The 21,841-nt window shown below is 32.3% G+C and overlaps 2 protein-coding genes across 2 annotated transcripts; one reads left to right on the top strand and one right to left on the bottom strand.

The window, feature by feature from the left end:
* The first annotated feature begins 504 nt into the window (after window positions 1–504).
* LOC105775074 (uncharacterized) lies at window positions 505–2,608 on the top strand. Its single transcript, XM_012597613.2, has one exon. It carries the CDS (start codon window positions 623–625, stop codon window positions 2,513–2,515), a length of 1,893 nt encoding a protein of 630 aa, XP_012453067.2. The 5' UTR covers window positions 505–622; the 3' UTR covers window positions 2,516–2,608.
* Window positions 2,609–5,434: 2,826 nt separating this feature from the next.
* LOC105776505 (SAC3 family protein A) lies at window positions 5,435–15,519 on the bottom strand. Its single transcript, XM_012599184.2, has 14 exons — window positions 15,257–15,519; window positions 15,000–15,072; window positions 13,182–14,051; window positions 11,400–11,837; window positions 10,280–10,381; window positions 9,534–9,631; window positions 9,211–9,388; window positions 8,558–9,049; window positions 8,304–8,444; window positions 8,121–8,180; window positions 6,867–6,997; window positions 6,621–6,754; window positions 6,290–6,525; window positions 5,435–5,948 (listed from the first exon to the last, which is right to left on the bottom strand). Exons 2-14 carry the CDS (start codon window positions 15,057–15,059, stop codon window positions 5,847–5,849), a joined length of 3,042 nt encoding a protein of 1,013 aa, XP_012454638.1. The 5' UTR covers window positions 15,060–15,072; window positions 15,257–15,519; the 3' UTR covers window positions 5,435–5,846.
* Window positions 15,520–21,841: the final 6,322 nt, after the last annotated feature.

The following is a 21,841-nucleotide window of genomic DNA, read 5'->3' as shown; positions in this document are numbered from 1 at the left end:
CCCCCTAAAATAGAAAATTTTTCATTTTAGCCTTTTAAAATTTTTAAAATTTTAAATTAGTAAAGATAAAATTACACTTTAGCCTCCTTAAAGATAATAAAATTTTGATTTAATCCTTTAAAATTATATTTTTATTATAATAAAAATATAATTTAATTTCAAACCCTAAAAATTTTTTAGCTTCACCCTAATTACACCACTTGCCCTAATAGGCTTTTGTACCTTATTATATTATTATATATGTGATTAGTGGATTAAGCATATAAAATGATTGATTCTTATAAAATGATGTATAATAAGCTATTGGTTATCCATGTAAAAGTATTTAGAACAAACATAAACTTGAAGAAGGAATAAAGTAAAATTCTTTTCTTCTTGAATAAAATTAATTGTGAAATACGATAATATATTAATATGTCATAATATTATAATAATGATTTTGGTTTTGCAAAATCATTAGCAACTATCACACCTACAAACTTACATTGATACGAGAGAGATGGAAGTTCTTCGACATTTTAGCCATGAGCATCCTCTGATTTTCAATGAAGAGAGAAGCCATGAAAATGAGGTTTATTGCAGTGCCTGTGGAGAGCTAGTGTTAGGTCCAAGGTTTAGCTGCATGGAATGTGGGTTTCATCTTGACAAGAATTGCGCCGAGGCACCTGATGTGATGAATCATCCCTTTCATCGCAAACATAACCTTGAGCTTAAGGCAAGCTCTCCATATGATGACGGTAGCCCTCTTTGTGGTTTCTGCAATAATATATGTTGGAATTTTCTTTATCATTGTTCTTGCAATTTAGACTTTCACATCAAATGTGCTTTTCTTTCATACAAAGTTCTTAAAAATGACTTTAGAGATCTTCAACACCTTGTCCCAATAATCTCTTCTGAATGCCATTCCCGAGAACTTGTAAAAGCTCAATGTTTTGCATGTCAAAAGTCCTTACTAGATTCTGTTTACATCTCTCCTGATTATGGATTTCACCTACATAAGAAATGCCTTGAGTTACCTCTTGAAATCAATCACCCTTGCCACCGCCACCATTCTTTATTCTTACAATTTAACAGTGACCATCTCCCTTACCAAATATGCCAAGAAACCCAACATGAAGGGCTGGTTTATTGCTGTTCAATTTGCAAGTTTGTCCTTCACACTGGATGTGTTTCACCACCACCCATTATTGAGGATCCAAGTACTCATGAACACTCATTCACTAGGTGTTTAAAAAACCTGTCATTCAATTGTGATGCATGTGGCACTTTAGGAAACTATGTTTCTTATAATTGCTTGACATGTAGTTTAATGGTCCATAAGAAATGCATTGCATTGCCACGCTTCATCAAAAGCATATGGCATGACCATCCCATTTCTCATAATTACTTTGTGGTAGACAATGAGTGTACAGCACATGATTGTGGACTTTGTCACGAGGATGTGAACATGGAGAGCGGGAGTTACTATTGTTCCAAGTGCAAGTTCATTATCCATGTGAACTGTGCACTAAAGGATGCTCGATGGTACTACAAAATTGAGTCAAAAGATAAGGTTAATGCAATGTCGGCCGTTGGTGCTTTAGATCCAAGCTTTTTCGTTGTTAAAACGACTAAAATTGGAGAAGAAATTATAAATGCAGAGATACAACATTTCAGCCATCAACATAATTTAGTACTAAGTAATGAAGTTAAGGATCGTAGGTATTGCGATGGCTGCAGTCAACTCATCCTGACTTCCTTTTATGGTTGTTTGGAATGTGACTTCTTTCTCCACAAATATTGTGCTAAGTTACCTAAAAAGAAGCAAGTTATTTCTCTCTACCACCAAGATCCCCTTAGCCTTATTCCACATTGCATTTTCAAATGTGCACTTTGTCGTTTCATGCGCAGTGGTTTTGCCTACAAATGTGAGGTTTATATGTGTAATGACCTTATATGTGTTAGGTGTGCTGAAATTCATTTGCCCTACAAAAGTCAAGGACATAAGCACCCTATTCGCTTTTACCTCCAACTTAATGGGCTATCCTGTAATGCTTGTGGTGGTAGTACTGATGGTGTTTCAATTTATGGATGCAAGACTTGCAGTTTTGCGGTGCATTATCAATGTATTTTGGCACCACAAATAGCTTGGCACGAAGGGGACAAACATTTCCTTACTCTCAGATACAATGAAGATAATGATTATTCAGAACATCACTATTGTGATATCTGTGAAGAAAAAAGAAGCCCCAATACTTGGTTTTACCATTGTGCAATTTGTGACAACTCGGCACACATCCATTGTGTTCTTGGGGATTACCCATTTATCAAGCGTGGGAGAACCTTCATAACTAACGACCACCAGCACACTCTCATATCTGTGCAGAAGGCTCATCATCCTAAATGTTGCAAATGTGGTGAACCCTGCTTTGATTTAACTCTTGAATGTTTGGAGGAAGAATGCAAATACATTAGCCATTGGAGATGCAACTCAAACTACAAGATTCTTTGGAAACACTCGAAAAATCTTGTTTGACAGCCATTGGATAAAGAGATTGATGTTGACAAACACAATTACAAATGTGACTTGTTTAGAGTTTTTTTTTTTTTTCTTTTATTTCATTGTAAATCTATGTGCTTTCTTGTTGTATTGTCTATCATTTGTTGATGTCCAAAATGTTTCCATAAGAAAAGTCACTCTATAAAGCTTTGATGTAATCTTAATTATGTGATTAACAGGAATATATTTTCTTTCTTTGAAAATGGAAGTAATTAATATATTGTAGACTTGTTGTATCTAGACCTTGTTAATAGGTTAGGTTACCCGAAAAGTAAAAGGATTTGGGTAAAAATATAGGCCCAAAAAATAAATTTAGATAAAAATAATGTCTATTTTCTAAACGAACCGGCCCTCGGGTAAGCTTTTTTGCCCGGGCCTCGACTCGGCCCGAATTTGCCCAAAAAAACTGTTGTTGTTTTCCCACTTATTGGTTGTCATTTCTCTATTATATGGCTACCATTTTGTTGTTATTATTTGGATATTGTATAACTCTTATTTTATTGTTAATTTTGCTACTATTTTAAAGGCATTTGCTTGTTAAGTTACACACATATATTTGTGTTATTCAAGTATAAATATTTTTAAATTTATTTTTAATTTGTTGGGTTTAGTGTATTTGATGTATTATATTTATAAAATTTATTTTTATATAAAAATAGTAATATAAAAAATTTTAATACAGGTGAGCTGGGCCTGAATTTTAGCATTTTACTCTAGCTAAGCTTGGCAAAATTTTAGGCCCATTTTTTGGGCCGGGTTCGAGTCTAGAAATTGGGCCTAAAATTTTACTTCGACCCGACTCATAAACAGCTCTAATTACAGTTACGCAAAAGTGAATACAATCTTTTATTTTTTATACCCAAAACACTAAGATAAATAAAACAATTACAGCTGTGATTTGATAACAAATTGATTAAGTTTTATCAACTAATTGAAGTAAGCATAATTTTCTTTCTTGACAATCAAATAATTAAAAAACTTAAGGGAAAGAAAGGAAAATTGTAAGCATAAAAATAAATGTGGATGGATAACTTAGTAATGGGGAAAAAGATTAAATCATAAAAAGAAACATAGAAAAATAAAAAAATAGATAAAAAATTAAAAGAGAATAAGGAGAGGAATAAGAAAAGAATTTTTACTTTATCCTCCTATAAATAAACCATTTTGATCTAACAATTAATTCCAAAGATTTCAAGAATACTAATCTTTCTTAATATATGTTAATCATCGTGAGTAGACTTGTTCATGGGTCGGTCAAAAGGTCTACTTGAAAAGTGGGAGGCCTTGAAAAAAAAATATAGACTCGAAAAATGAGCTTGGGTAAAAAAATAAGATCCGTTTAAAAAACAGATCGGGCCTCGAGTAAGGCTTTTTTTTGGTTGAGCCCGGCCCGAATTAGCAAAAAGACAATAATATGTTGTTTTCTCTTGTTTTTTCACTATTTTGCTACTATTTCACTATTATGTTACTATTATTTTGTTGTTATTATTTAGATATTATATAACTTGTTTTATTGTTAATTTTGTTACTATTTTAAAAGCATTTGTTTGTTAAGTTAGAGCTATATTAGTGTTATTGAAGTATAAATATTTTTTATTTGTTTTCAATTTGTTGGAAAATATTTATTTTAATATTTTTAGTATTTGTTGTATATTATATTTTTTTAAAAATTTATATAAAAAATTAATTTGAATTGGTATGAATCTTAGCATTTTATCTGGGTCAAGTTTGAACACAATTTTAAATCCATTTTTCAAGTCAGACCGAGCTCAGAACTATCAAACGAGCCTGAAATTCTGGTAAAGTCCAACTAGAAGAAAAAGTTAAAAGGATATTTTGTAAACAATCTTAACTAAATTTAATATCGGAAAACTTTGAATAGTGCATCAAAAGAATGGCAAAACTTAGCTGGAAGTTTTATTATTATTATTTAGATAATTTTCATAATGTTAGTAAGAAATTGGAAGTTTTTGTAGTTGACATGCTAATAGTGTTGATGGTATAATTTATCTTAAATATTTATATATATATATTTTCATATTATTATCTTTCATCTCAATTTTTCACATTTTTAAATTTTATTTTTATTTTCATGTAAAACGATTATGTCTTCACCTACCTCTATGCTTCTATTCAACTTAGAATAAAGAAGAAAATAAGTATTTATACCTTCCAAAAATAATGGGTAAGAAAGGATAAATATCAACTTTAGTCTAATGCATAGTTTAATTCATAAACATTAATTTGAGGCAGTTATATATATATATATATGAAATTTGAATTGTAATTCAATTATACACATTTAAAGAAATGAATACATATATTTATTTTCGTATTGGATTAATATAGTTATTTGTGTATGCAATATATCAACATAAAATGGTACTAATTTGATAGTGTTGTTAATGATTTGTGAAAATTAAATCAAATTAAAAGTTTACGTATAAAATCGCACAAAATCAAAACTCATACATAACAATACACATTGAACCAAAACTCATGTCTAGTTCTAATAGACAGCTTTCTTACTTGGTAATAATAAATATTACTGAAATTTGATAAAAGGGTCAAATCAAAGTTTTATTTGATGGGGACAATTTTTCATCACATTCCTAATAAAATTCTTACTAAACAAAAATATAATTTCTACAAGTTTTAGTATTACCAAACACCAGCTTTGAGAAAAAAATGGCAAAGATAACGGATTGATCCGCAAACCAATAAACTAAAACCAATTAAACAGATTAAATCAATTTTTTCTATTTTTATTTATCTTTTACTTTTTATATTTTAATAATTTATTCAATTAAAACCTTGTTGAGAACAAATTTTACTACTTAAAATAAATATAAAAATTTCAGGTAAACCTGAACTTAAATGTCCAAAGCATTCAAATATCAAACAGGGAGACTAATTTTCCTTATTATCATCTTCCTGAAATACATCTATGTTCGGTCTTTTCACCAACAAAGAATGAATCTATATATGTTTTCAGAAAACAAACCTCAATAAAAAGAAACTACATTGCTACTTGCCTAACTCAACCGACTCTCTCTCAATCTGCCATCTTAGCAACCCGTTTCTGAGAGGATTTTGAGTTCTTTTTGAATTAGTTTTTCATGGTATACAAATGGGATCATACTCTTTCTTAGGGTACAAGAAACGTCGTCAGATGTTGGGTCTTTCGGATTTTGCCACGCCTTAAACAAAATGTTCCCACTCTTTCTCTGATAGCGATTTGGCAAATGCTTCACACTTCATCGTCTTACTAATGCTTTCGAATACACTTTTAAAAAGGAGTACAAGGCTATGATGATGTCCGTGTCAGAAAATCGTTAACTGCCAGACTGGAATCGCCATGGGCCACAGCATCTTCAGGGTCCGGCATGTAGATAGTCGAAGATGATGCCTGCACATTAAGAACACTGGTCAGAGCAACGCATAACCAAACTTCCCGGTATCTTGAGGAGACAGGGAAAAGGGAGAAACAAACAGGGCAATGCAAATGGTGAACGCCCAAAGTTAGAAATTAGGAACAGTCGGACTGCTCCTGTGAAGATATTCTCTCATGACATGAAGTAATATTTTTTCTTACGGGAGCGGACTTTTGATGCTTTATTTAGAGCTCAGATCATCAGGCTAATTAAACAACACAAGGATCTAATGAATGTACCAAGATGGGAATATTGCTAATTATCAACAGCTTAATATGATTAGATATGTTTGTTATCCAGATGAGATTTACGATACCTTAGCATCAAGCTGCATCTCTCCGTTACTATCCACAACAAGGCATGCACCGTGTGCCTTTAACCAGTCAACACAGTCCTCCAATCCATCCGACTCTTTCTCATCACTTCCTTCATTTGTAAGCACACCATTGCTGAAGCCCAGCACCTGAGCAATGTACGAAACCGGTACTTGAGGACGATAAGAACGAGACATACAGCTTACAGCCTTATATCTCATTTTCTCAACATAAAGATCTGTGAAAGGAACAAATGCAAGAAAGACCTTAGCACTCCTTTGATATATATAATTAGTTATTAGCATTGAGATAACCCAGTAGAATACACTTTACCCATAAGGCAGGAGTTCAAGTTAGGCGCCGTTTTGTATAATCTAAAGAACAAGACGTAATTTCCTGAAGTCACTGCTGCGCGAACTGCAAGTGCATGCTGAACAGCTTGATCCTTCTTTGCTTCAGCAGATAACCTGGAAATCAGATATAATTGGATATTTTGCATCAAAATTCATTGAAGAATAACATAAATGATTCAAGCAATCAAGGAAAATTTAATGTACATTGAAAAGCAACAGAACTAACCGTGACATTGATGATAAAAGATCTCTGTTGTTATTTGAGTGCATTATAACACAAAGTAAATTATAAGCAGCAAACTCCATATGGCAACCCTTGATTCCTTCAGCATAAAGGATTTTCAGCTGTGATTGGCACTGGACCACATGGGAGGAAAAAGAAAGAAAAGCGAATATGACTACAAATGTAAGATAGTAACACAAGATCTTTATACATTTACATTCCAACTCAGCATCAAATATCAGTTGCCAAATTATTCAAGATGGTGAATGCTAAGCACCAGCTGACTTAAAATGGCATTACACCCCAAAAAGAGGCAAAAAAGAAAGATACTACTCAAATCCTTTGGCGATTCGTTCACAAATTTCTGAAAATAAGGATGAACGTATGGTGAACTAGCAATATTAAACATACTGACAATAATGTCACTGAAAGAGATAAAACTAGCAATATGCTAATGTTTTATGCAATAGTTAAACATACTAATCACTAGTAAAGACAAAGTCTCAGATATTAGCTTACATCTTGACAAATGTCCACAATTTATTAACCTTGAAACATCTAGAGCACATGACCCACTAGAAGAGTGTTGGCTACATAAAACATTACTCAACAATAATGCCCCCAAAAGAGAAAAAACCTAGCAATATGGTAATGTTTCAAACAATAGTTATACACACTACTCACTAGTGTCCATATGTGCGTTTTAGGCTAAAACTCTTGAAAATCCCTTGCACTTTTCAAAATATTCTAGATAATCATACTCAATAAACACCTTAACATATCATTTTTGTCTAATTGAGCCCTCAAAGTACAATTTTTATCTAATAAAGCTCTTAAATTATTATTTTTGTTAGTTAAACTCCTATGTGTAACAGCTTTTTATTTTTTAGTTTTCATGCACAAAGGGCTTGCTTAAGCAAAAGTAATGGTTTTGGCCGGAAAAAAAAAAAGAACAGAAGTAACAGATAAAGGGTGTAATTGGGTATATAGAAGGATAAGAGTTCTTTTAGTACTTTAGCCATGTGTTTTATCAGCATTTTTGTAAAAGCACAGTATGCTAATTTAACTTGGCAGACAAGGCTAACTAATAGTTTGGAGGCAAGCATTCGGCCACATCTGATGAACAAAAGGCTGAAAACATAACAATTATGTAAAGACAGAATTTAGTCCCATTAACAAACCACGATTATACATTACATATTTCAAAAAAAGCTACTCCAGAAAAGAAATTATAATAAAATGAATCGAAGTGCAAACCTGATTATACTCAGGCAGGTCCCCAACTTCCAAAGCAAATCGAGCATGAGCTTCATAAACCTGATTAGCAGTGAAATTATGCTTGAAAATCAGAACAACATCCAGGAATTATCAGTTTTAAAAAAGAAACCCTCATCAACATAAACACGTCTTATTCTCCCAAAGGATATGCATCAGATATACCTTTACTGTTAGATGGTTACGAATTCTTTGGACAGTTAAGTCTTGGCGAATAGACTTCAATTGATCACACTTATAAAGGTAGTTCTTTTGGGAATTTTGAACCATAAGCAGAGCTTTTTCCAGAACTTCTTCTGGTCTTACCTGTAATTCGATGAGGAAGCTCAAATATGCAAATATGGCATCATTCTTTCTAAATAATTCAAAAGATGGAATGCAAAGATTATGACAACAAAATTATAAATATTGATGATTACAGTGGAGGGATCTGGAGCAGAAGTAAGACGCAAGTATCGTTTCTCTATTTCCTGGCATGTTCCTCTCACAGTTAGTGCATCCCAGTCAATGTCTTCAACAGCCCTGTTGCCACCATCTTCAAAACTCTTGCTAAGCACCAAAGCAGTAGTCCTTCTAGCATATAGATTTCCAGTGCCCGCATTTTTGGCCTTAAAGTGATTACTTTCTGCTCGATTTCCTTGCACTTTCTCAAAACGCTTAGAACGATTTTCCCGTCTCTTTCTTTCCTCTGGGGTATTAGCTAGTGCAATAGCACCAGAATAATATGCTGTTAAATTTTGTTCCTTGTCACTATCACTAGATGCATCACCATTATCAGCAGCACTAGCATCTGCAAGACGCTGCCTCTTTGCTTGTCTTTGAATAGTTTTACTAGCAGATTTCTGCTCCATCTGTGGAAACCTAATCTTTTTCATAACATCAGTCTTCCCCTCAGAACTTGCTCCTATGGGCTGCACAATAATTCAACAAAGAGCTCATTAAATTATTTGTAGCAGAAGCAATGCCTTAAGAACCAATGATATCACTAAACACCTACCACCAAAAAAAAAAAAGCATCAACCCTAGCATAGAATTGCTACAAAAGAACAAATGCAATGGAATGAAATGCTACCTTTCTGTCCTTTTCATCAAGAGGAACTCGGCTACTATATTTTGCAGCATAATTGTTGAGAGAACCCAATTTGTCAACTGATTTCTCCTCTAAAGGCTCCCACCTGCTCTTGGTCCGTCTAGTTGGACTCTTCTTGTACTTTGAAAATAAAGAAACAGGGGTTGGATTCTGTGAATTGCTGTGAGAAGATAAAAAGAGAAAGGAAGAGAGGCATAAGGCTTGAGGCAGAACAAGTTATTTACTAGAACCTAAGTGAATGCCATATATTTCCAAATAAAAGCAAGGCAAAAAATCGAGCTTAGATAGGGAACAAGAATAGATACTTCTTATCAGTCATATCTGTATTTGGTATTGGAAAGAGAGGCTCGGCATCCCAGTCTCGTGTATGAATTGTTCCATCACTAGTTGCCTTGGTAATTATCTGAAAGAGAACAGGAGGAGGTGAAGGACAAAGTTAAAACATAACATGCATCCAGCGTAAAATAGAAAAGTACAGATTCATGGCAAGTAGAACAATAAAAAGACAATAATGAAATCAAGTACACCAAAATATCCCAAAATATAAAGAAACCAATTAATCTCGATAACTTTAAAGCTAAATTCTACCACAAAAAAACCTTTTCCAAAGCATCCCTTATAAAGAAACATAATAGCAAACACGTAGGAAGTCAAAAAGTTGTCAAAAATCAGTCCATAAAGCTAGGCACATGAATCACTTTCTCAATCTTCCTTTCTAGTGGACCCAGTACCCTCTTTTAAATGCATATAGACAATCAACAAGGCAAGGTCAGCTCTGTGGCTAAAGGCTATCCTAAGATTCAAGCTAGCCTCCTTGCTCTGTCAATTTGTAAAGATGATATTTCTGTAGTGAAACACTTATATTCTTCATTTAAACAACTTGTAGTTACAAGCATATTAAGAATTCATTAACCCAAACTCTTAATGAATGCTTGATGAACATGGCATGAGTAGAACTTTAAAAAAAACAGAGAGAAGAAAGAAAACAATTCATCATGCACATAATCCTGAATAACAGCTGCCAAAATTTTATTTAAAAGAAAACCCTCACCTCCTTCATGATTTCCTGGCATGCTGCCGATTGCTTTTCATCCTTACATAGAGCCAACGCCCTTTGAACATAACTCTTTAATGATTTTGGGAACACACCAGCCTGAAAGCAATAAAGCAGCCATCAATTGTTGTTCAAAAATCTAACATATGTAAACCATGACAAGTCTTTTCTTTTTTCATAGGGAAGCAGGGGGCAGTTGAGGGCGCTTATAACTAAACTATACAATCTAAATCTAAGAGAATAAAGGACTTAAGAACAATTTCCAAGAGTGATTTATGTCAAAATCATCATCTGCCACATTGCAAAGATGCATTTTAATTCAGCACCGCGTGATCAAGCAAGTTTAGCCATATCTGGTCTTAGGAGCCAAATATAAAAAGGAAGATTGCCTCTCAAATGAATAACAGGACTACCAGAAAATAGGGGATGAGCAATTAACACACCAAGCGCAGCCAAACACTGACAAATATGCATGCATATAAACATTTTGAAACAACATTAATTCAACAAAGTTAGAATCGTCTTGCAAACTACAAATTTAAGTTTGAATCTAATAATGCCCTTTCTATGAAGCAAGTATCTGGATTCTTATATCAGATGCTAACATCCCAGATATATCTACAGACACAGCAAAGCTAAATAATCCTCATTATTCAAACAAACATATTAATCATGATAAAACAAGTTCAGAACTCAAGAAAAAGTTTCTAGGCATCTATCACCAAATTTAGCATGTAGAACAGCTAGACTGGCACATCATCATTGATTTGCAGACCAATGGTGTTCAAGTTTTTTCAATGTACATGGAAATACTTCTACCATGCTGTCAAATCCTGTAACATTATAACACTCAAGCACTTTCTAAGAGAGCAATAAATTTACTCTCATAACAAACTATGCCAATAATGAGTGATCTAGTTGCAGAGCTTCAGGCAACAAAGAAATTAAGATTAAAAAAAGTATATATGTTTCAGGTACTACTATGCAGATGCTCAACCTGGGTGGCAGAAGGCAGTTTTCTTACTCACCTCATTTCTGTATAGAAAATCCTAGTAGGATAATTATATGGTGTTTATTTTGAAGAAAAAAAACTATCCAATTACATCAGAAAGCTTACCTTAAGTACGGTATCAGCTGCATCATTGGACAACACTTTTTCACTGGATTTTGGCAGGGAAACGCTTATATAAGCAGGTTTTGCTATTGCATTGTTGTTGGGGCCCTCTTTGTCCAATTTTGGTAAACCTAATGGCAAATTAGAGGCAATTCTGGGATTTGTTTGAATCTGTAGTTTGCTTACCCTTTGTGTCTCTAATGATTGAACGGTTTGCGTAGGTGGTTGGTAATTTTGAGGTGCCTGCTGAGCCACAGGATACTGTAAATTGGGAAGTTGAGGGCAAGCAGTTTTTTGCTGTTCCTGAAAGTTACCATATGAAGATTTGGATTCCAAAGGCTTCACAAAATGTGGCTGTACAGGACTAGGATGCTGATTTTGAAAACTTGGAGCCCCATGTGTGCGGTAACTATCATAAGCACCAGTGACAGTTGCACCAGGCTGACCAAAAAGTGCACAAAAAGATGAAAAAGAGATTAAGTAATAGGCATCCACAAAGTACTATTAACATAATATAGCAACAAGAAGCACATAATAAAATTCCTGATGCACTATAATATAATTACATAAATTTATCATTTTCCTTGTCCAACCGTACTATGAAACCCACCTTACAATCTGGATGAACCATATAAGACACTCTAGGCTTCTGAATATAAATGCATTTAACCATATAAGACACTCTAGGCTTCTGAATATAAATGCATTCTTATTCAGGAGTATTTCATGAAAAATAAAAAATAATTAAAACATTTTAAAAAGATCAGATATCAAAGGGAAGCATGCAATAGAATCAGGACTATTATCACAGCACACACAACAAGCTTTACTTTGATAACAGTTTATATACAAATCCATTCCTATCCCTCTACTCGCTTAAGCAAATCCTTTAGAAATGTTGTTATCAGTACATACATCACTCCATTCTTTGGTTAGAGAATGCAGCAGGAGTGGGATTCCACCAGTAGAGTATTGAAAAGAACGAGCAACGGTTCTCCTTGCAAAAAAACACTACCTTCTCACAGGCAGCGAGAACTGAGGAATTTGAACTAATCATACTCACATCATAACAACACGGCTAAACATATTGTGGTTCAATAGAACTCTAGGCCATAAAAACATCATCAAACTAAAAAATAAAATGTATATAAATAATAATTATGCCAACAGTGTATTGTCTTAAAGTCACAACAAAGGGTTAATTCCTCAGGAAATTTTAGATTCAAAATTAACAATGGTCTCGATTTTACCACAGAGAGAGGAATGTCAGTCTAAGGAGCCAACTTCGTAACAAACTTACCCCAATATGTCATGCATAGCATGCTCTAATTCATTTCAAAGAAAGGAAGTATATTTTATAAAGTTCCAAAACCCTTCATCTTAGGAACAATGAAATCTTACCTGGTGGAAGCATCCAAAATTCATTATCAAAATATTGAGAAGAAGAATATCCATGATATAAATATATATCCCATCAAACAGAAAGTTGATCGATAACAATCAAACAAAATACCGCACTTATCACTACACCTCAAATCTAACAAAATAGAAACATAAGTAAAATATCTGCAAAAGAACACATCAAACAATCACCTTCAACCATAGTAATAGTATATATATACCTAATACAGCAAAAGACCTAAACACAAACAGAACAAAATAATGATAGAATGCACACTTTAAGATCAGCAGTTAGCTCAAACAAGTCGTCACTTAGCTCAAACAAGTCGTCACCATGCATGAATTCAGTTAATCCTGGACCATGCATCCAACAAAAACTCAAACCTGCAACAATGGTGTTTGAGATGAACTGGACTCTGGCCTCCAAGGTGGAGCAAAAGTTGTCGGGGCTTGGCTGTTTGAAGTGGGATATCCACCACTAACACCAGGAACCTGAGACACCTGAGGCAGTTGAGTGGATGTACTAACAACAGACAAATTTTCTGTTCCAGGGGCACAACTAACTTCCGTTTGATTGTAATAATCAGCCCATTGCTTGTAATGCTGCTGATAATGCAAAGAATTTGCACCTGCATTACCAGCGGCATAAGCCCCACTTGAATCTTGAGTGTAGTTTGAATACTGCTGAGTAGTATAATTTGCATAATTGCTCCCATTCCATGTGGTAGTCTGATGAGTGTAACTGCTGCTTGGGTAACCTCCAGCTGTCTGATAATCACCAGGATTGTAGTAAGTGCTTGAATAACTTGTAGGCCCAGCATAAGACCCTGTATTCTGAAATGAGGAAATAGGCTGATATGGAGCACCTGTGTTTTGATATGCTCCTACTGGCTGAGAGTATGAGGGGTTAGGTTGTTGCTGATAACCACTATAGTAACCTTGGTAACCTGCGCTCCCATGTGAATAAGTACCAGCAGAATTTGAGTATGAAGTATAGCCACCATAGTCTGGTTGTGTATTTGCTGCTCCTAAGCTCGATGAAGTGGCAAGAGATGTTGCATTAGACCCATCCTGAACGGTTCTCGAAGATGGCTCGCTGTGCTGCACATGGTGGTAAGTGGAATTTGAAAAACTTCCACTTTCTGCAGGGTGGTTTTCTACCCTATACATGTTCCATGATGCAGCTTCTGAACCAGTTGTTGAGGGAACATATAAAGACGTCTGCCCTTGATTTGCATTAACAACATACCGGTTCTGAGAAAAAAGAAACAAAAGTTAATGAATGACATATGAAGGCAAGAACCAACAAAAATAACAGAATCAGATTCCAGTTATTACGAAAATAGATAACTTATCTAACATAAGGTTCTTCAAAATTCAGAACCCTAAATCAGATTAATAATAAAATATGCAATTAACTTGGATGTAGTATACACAAATAAAACACAAATAAAACCGAAAAAACTTTTCCTTCTTCAAACAAAACATTGATGTAAACACAAACCCAATTCACAACAAGAAAACTTCACTCCAAAAATGTCACTGTAAGGTATCTAAACAACATAGAAACTTCAAACACAATTCATTACTCATTACAAACAAATCCTTTCAGTTTAAGATTTCAACACTTCTATAATCCAACCGTAAACCAATCTAGTTCAGAACAAGAAATTTCTGCCTGAAAAGAATGCCTAAAAACCCAAAACCTAAATAAACAATTCATGAACTTCAAACCAAATTCATTGCAAGCAATAATATCATCTCTAATCTAAGATTATGAAACCCTTTTAACTTTTAATTGAGTTCTATATTCAAACCCAATTCACAACACATAACATTCTTTGTTTCAAAAAAAGTTCTAAGGCAAATAACCCTAACATAACAATTCAACCCAATCTACAAGCAATGTTACTACCTTCAATTTTCGATTTCAACATCTTTGTCATCCAATGCTAAAGTAACTACAGGAAGCTACACCATTCACCACCAAAATACCTAAACCGCTAAAATCTAACTAAATAAATCAAAAACTTCCATCACAAGCTCTGCTACAATCTTTTTATTTTTAATTTTGAAATCCCAAAGCATATTCGTTAGAAAAATTACTATTACCTTGGGTATTCAATCTCAATACTTTCTTAACCCAACCCATTACTTATATCAACTTCTTTAGCCATTTTAGCAATACAAAAGGGAAATTACCTCAACAGCGTTCGGGTCAACTGAAGCTAACGTTTGTGTATTAGTAGCTTGATTCATCATTTCATCATCATCCCTGTATTTCACCAAAAGCAAAAGAATATTAGCACCGTAAAAAAGGAATTACTAATTGTACCGAATCAAGAATGAAGTAACCCGGAATAACTTAAGACTTTTGCATTGAAATAATATTAGAAAATTGGGGGGGGGGGAACCACAAAACCCTAATTAAATCTAAAGGAATCAGACCAACTTCTTACCTTAAAAAACCCTCGGAATCGATGTGAGAGGACGTATTTAACAGCAAATAACAAAGTTTTGAGATCGAAGGACAAAACCCAGAAAGGAAAAAACAACAAAAAAACGGAAATTTTTATATGCCAAAAATTTGAATATAAGATTTCATCAAGTAAAAAGAATAAAACAACATAGAGCAGAGAATATAGAGAAAATTTGAATTAAAAAAAAAAAGGAAAGAAACCCCACGAGCGAGAAGAAACGACAGACAAAGGAGAAAGAGAATCGGAGGAAATTTATAATTGGAAAACGAAAAAATTAATAAGAAATAAATAAGAAAAAGGGATTTAATAAGAGGGTTACTGTTTATAGATTTTAATGGGTTTGGGCCGATATGTCGAAATCTATAAAAAAGAACCGGACCCGGTTGAGAAGATTTCACTATCAAAATAAAAACCCTCCAACTTTATTTTGCCACAGTAATTTTGCAATATCTTCTTAAATGGTCTAATTTATATCTAGTGCTTGTACTCTTCAGACATTTATAATTTAGTCCTTCATTTATCTGAATTGAAATTCAGATTAAAATATGCTATAAGTCCCTGTAGTTTTCATAAATTTGGATTTCAGTCCCTATATTTGTATTTTCAAAATTTAGTCTCTCTGCATTTTATATTTCAAAATTTAGATTCAATTGTTAAAACCATTTAATTTTTTTGTTAAACTTTTTGGCGTAATATTTTAAAATAATAAAAATACTCACTTGGTAGTCATGTAACTAAAAAATAGGCATGGTTATAAACCTGAAAAGTAAAGTGACTAAATTCCTAGAAATAAAAGTATTCAATTTAATTTGTTAATTTATGAAAAGTAGAGGAACATATAGCATATTTCAACCTAAAATTTAAAGTCCAATCGGACTTTTTTAAATTTGATTTTGTGTTACTACTTAAGTTGTAATTTTAAATCAAAACTTTGAATATTAAAATGTGATATGTTCAAATTTAACAAAAAATATACATTTATAGTGTTAACAATTGGATTTTAATTTCAAATCAAAGTAAAGAGACTAAATTTTTAGACTAAAAGAAAAATGATTAAATTATAAAAGTATAGACAGTATAAGGATCAAAAACAAAATAAATGTTTCGTAATTAATATTTTTCTTACTATTAAATTTAAATTAAAAATAGTTTAATTGAAATTAAATTAAATTAGAGAATATATTAAATATGGACTTAAATATAAGATAATGTATTTGTTCTTTTTTTTATACAATGCCTACAATTATCCATAGTCCAACCCCAACCCTTAAATAATATAATAATGCACTCGAACTCACGTCCTCTTGCACTAGTAACAATATCGATACCAATCAAGTTAAGACTCAGGGTGGATTTAGATGAGCGATGTGTTTACTTGCGGTTAATGTAAAAACAGCGGTGGCGATGAGATTAGATACTGTAGCATGAGAGAAAAAGAAAGTTAAACACATCGTCCATCCAAACTCGCTATCAAATCGACTAAAAGCTAAAATTTTGGGAGGATAGTAATTTAAGTTATTCTTTCCTATTAAATTTTTAAGATAATAAATTTTGGAGTGGAATGTATTCAACATCAATTATTTTTGTTAATAATTCACCCAAAGCATATTAAAGCCTATGCTAGCCATTTGCACTTCACTCTCACCTAAGTAGGACCCTAATTCAATAGATCAATAATAGAGTAATAATGGTTCAGTTTAATTTATTTTTGGATAAAATTTGAGTATATTTCAATTATAAATCTCATCCTTTATTGTAATATCAATATTAATTATAATAATTTGGATTGTTTAGATTAAAATTATAATTGTAATTATATTTATAATTTCTAAAAATAAATAAATTTTATACATTATAAAATAGAATGTAAAAATAATAAGTCTGTTTAACTCGAATAATATTTGATCATTTTCTTTAAGCGTGGAAGATTAAATACCCAAAAGGAAAGGTGGTGTTATTAGGGATTGAACTTAAATTTTAAGTGATAATACAAATGCTTTTTCACTAAACTAAGAAATTGTTGATAAACAATTTACCTTTTAATGCTCTAATTTAATAACTTTTGACTTTGGTAAATTTGTTTGAACAAATTAATTCCTATTTTAAAATTAAAATTAGTTTGTTTACTTCATGCAATTGAGTGTGTTTGAAAAGTTATTTAGTAATAAAATATAGGTTTAATTTTTATTTACAATTCATATTTGTAAAAATTGAGTAATCATTATTATTAATTATCTCATTGAATTGAAGGTTTTTTCAAAACACCCCAATTATTTACTTCAATTATCATATACGGGTTAAAAATAAAAGCTTTAGTTGGATAAAGTTATATATTAGTTATTTTAAAAATATCTAGGCCTAAATCCAAATACAATCCACCTAATTTGTAATAGCTCATTTTAGTGAAATCGAGCAGTGGTTTCGGGACCACAAATTCGAAATTAAAAATTTAGTTTAATATTATTTTATGGTCTACAGTATGATAGAAATATCATATAAAAATTTTGTTAATAAATTTTACCATTTACATGCCTAATTTGATAAAAAAACTAAATTGCATAAAGTGCAAAAGTTGAGTTCTAATAGCTAAAGGTATTAAATAACTATAGAATTTTAAATTGGAGGTCCTTATATAGTAAATAGGCCATTAAAGTGCTTAGTGGATAAGTATGAATAGTCATCATTGGAAATTGAATGAGGTTAATTTTAGAAATTAGTGATTAAAGTTATAATAAATAAAATAAAATAAAATAATTTATTCTCATCATCTTCTATAAAAAAAAGAAAGAAAGAAAGAAAGAAACCTAGCCATGGAAGCTTGAATTTGGACAAGCTTATTTTGCTCAATTAGGTATGTATTTTTGTCACGTTTTTTATGATTTCTATATTTCCGATATCGTAGTAGCTTAATCTAGCTAGCTTGGGGATTAATTTGCAAAACTGTTAAAGTATTAGAATTTTTCCATTGATGAATATGCTTGAATTTTGAAGTTTGATAATAGAAAATGAATAGTTGTTGTTAGATAAACAACTTTTGTAAAGAGAATTTTGATGGAATTATCAATTAGGGATTAAATTGAAAATGATGATAAATTTATGGTAAAATTTATGAATTTTGTGAAATATATGGGCTGCTATTAATATGTATAAAATCGGCTAGGCTTGAGTAAGGATTAAATTGTATGAATTTCTTTTTTCGAGCCTAGGGACTAAATTACAAAGGAATTAAAAGTGTAAGGCAAAATGGTAATTTTACCAAAATTCCATGTTTGGATTAAATTGAATGAGAATTATATTGAAATGAGTTAAATTTATTCGCATAGATCCTGTCAGATCTCGTACAGAGTTAGATCGAGGTAAAGATAAAATATCGGATTAGTCGCCTTTGTGTTTACGTACACTTGTCGAGGTAAGTTCATGTAATTAAATTAAGTATTTGTATGTTTTAATTAAATCATATGTATGTGATTTGTATAATTGCCATGTATAAATACAGATCGCATATCCGATGATTACCGAGTCCCATTTAAACCTTAGAAATTCGTAGGATACAAATGACATGTCATTAGGGTTACTGATTTGGTTTGGGTCCTGCATGTATTGCAGACACACCATAGCTCGTATGAGCTTCTCGATTTACAGCTCGTATGAGCTTACTAATTTGCAGCTCGTATGAGCTTCTTAATTCACAGCTCATGAGAGCATACTGATTCGTAGCTTGTATGAGCATACATGAATATAAATTGACGGATTACAGTTCAATACACCTCGTGCGTACTACCCGTGTATCCAACGATATTTTAAATGGTTCAACGGGCACAGTTCTGTTACGAGATTATATGAGTTCGATATGAACTATTATTGGTATTTACATGAAATACTGGAAATGTGATTACTTGATGAATTCATCCATGTGTGTTGGATCTTATATGTGATTTTTATGGCTAATATGTTGGTGATCATGTGTTTAGGCTTTTAGCCAAATTGGTTGAGATATGCTATGTTTACTTACTTATTTTATGGATATATGGTAAGTTAAATTCTGTGTTATACGAACTTACTAAGCTTAAATGCTTACTCTGTGTTATTTTTCTGTGTTTTATAGTATTTTGGAAGCTTGTTAAGTTCGAAAGCTTATTGGAGCTATATCACACTATCCATTGACTTTTTGGTACTTTCGAATATTTAAATTAGGTTATAATGGCATGTATAGGTTAATTTGGCCAATTTTGGCGTATAATTGTTTTGTTGAGATTAACCACTTATATGGCTTGTGTTTGATATATTTTGATGTATATATATGTGGCCTTACTATATTTGGTGTGTGTTTAATATGGTAGAATGATGAAAAGTAAAATGTGGTTTGAATATGCATATATGTATTTGATCATTTAGGATACTTGGTTGACATGTCTTTAAGTTGTCATTTGAGATGCCTAAAGGCATATTGGTTGTATGTAGTGATATTTCATGTTTAAGACTTGATTTTGGCTTGTTTTGAATGCTTTGTTATGACTTGTTGTTGTGCAAAAATGTTGAGTTAGATTGATGTCAAATTGGGTGAAAAATGTGGCTTGGAAATTGACCTATTTTCGTCCACACGGGTAGAGACACGGGTGTCTGTCTCAGCCATGTGTGATACACAGCCGTGTGTCCCCTGTATCTTTTAATTTGTGCAAGTTAGTATGCTCATACAGCCTAGGACACGGGCGTGTGGCTTGGCCGTGTGGCCCAAGTCAAGGAGTTGCACAAGCACAGACACGGTTTAGGACACGGCCGTGTGTCCCTATTTTGAATTTCCACACGGTCTAAGACACGGGCGCTCACACGGCCTGGCCATACGGCCATGTGACCCCTGCAACTTTGAAAATTTTTAATGTTTTCTAAAAAATTCTTTGAGTACCCGATTTAGTATCGACTTATTTTTAATGCGTATTTTGGGCCTTGAGGGCTCGCATAAGGGACATTATGTTTGATTTCGACTGGTTTCTGACATGAATGTTATATGATATGAAATGTCTGTTTATTTGATCTGTAAAATTCGGTAATGCTCCATAACCCTATTCCGGTGATGGATACGGTTAGGGGTATTACATAATTAGCTCATTTTATTATTTTAAAAAATAATAATATGTTTGAAATAATTTTTAATAAAATATTTTTCATAAAAAGAATCAAAACTTAGACAAAAATCAAATAAAATGATGGTTAGGGTGTTTATCGTTCTAAGTGTGGCCTGAGTTCAAGTCATATTGTTATTAGGGTTTTGCTCTCATCTTGTAATTCACCAAAAAAAATCAAATAGAATAACCAAATTAATCCTAAGCCAACAAGCTTATCCCATACATGTTGGAAAAAATCTGGTTTAAAAACGGTTTTTTTGAACAGCAAAAAATTAAAATTTTGAAAATCGACCCGGTTGTGATATCTATAGCAGTAAACCCTAACCAAATTCATACACGTGTTTTCGGCTTAGCGGACGTTCGTTGTTTTCGGCTTTCAACCAACTAATTTTCTCCTTTATTCTCGTACCACAAATTATTTTGAGTGTGAGCTCAAACCAATTAAATCGAAACACAGAACTAGAAAAAGTTCTCTATTTTATTTGGGGTGAAAACGAAAATTCTTTCTTTTTTAATAGAAACCAATAGAATTATTATTTTGAAAAATACATTTAATAATTAAGAATAATTTCTTTTTATTTTTCAAAGAAAGTAACAATTACTCAAAATTATGTAAATAGCTCTACCAAAGGTCATATATTTATAAGGAGAGAAGATAGAATCCTTATTGAGTTGTAGAAGTTTATTTTAAATATAAAAATAATTTCTTAGTCCGACTAGAAGAGGGAGAGGAGATAATAAGGTGTGTTTCCCCTTATATGTATTATGATGGGGATTCGAGTCTTTCAGTGTATTGGGTCCAATTATATGTGTTTTCTAAACTTTTAACCCATCACTTTATAATTTTATCCAACCCAATACATATTTTTTTCTATTTTTCCAAAATAAATATTAATTTTCCAATTAAATAATTTTATAATCCCAATTTTACCCGATAAAATTTTAACGATGTTACCCTTGGTAAAATTTTGAGAAAATATGTTTAATATTTTACAACTTAACATGTTCACTATGATCGAGTGATTTATTTTCATTATTGGGCTTCAAAATAGCTCAAAAATATAAACTCATTCTTCTGATCATTTTTAAGTAACCCATATAGAATTGCAAATAAATTATTTCTATTTTGGAAACCCATATTCATTTCCAAATGATTTCATTTCTCCATTTCGAAAAAAACAATAATAATTCCTGAATGTTTCTCAGTTCTCTTTTCAAATTCATTCTGTTTATTTATATTTAAACACGCAATTCATTTCTGGTTTCAATGAGCTAGTGAAGGGATCGGTTTGACATATGTAATTAAGGCTCAAACGATTTATAATTAAATTTCAACTTTTCGTATATTAATTATAAACTCATTTAATCACGAAGTCATTCTACGATAGTATCATGACTGAGCTCTCCCTAACGATATACCATTACAAAAGCAACTACTCAA

This window comes from Gossypium raimondii, chromosome 10, assembly GCF_025698545.1.
Source record: "Gossypium raimondii isolate GPD5lz chromosome 10, ASM2569854v1, whole genome shotgun sequence".
NCBI lineage: Eukaryota > Viridiplantae > Streptophyta > Magnoliopsida > Malvales > Malvaceae > Gossypium > Gossypium raimondii.
The sequence above is the reverse complement of the archived record's forward strand: the minus strand, read 5'-3'. Positions and strand labels throughout refer to the sequence as shown.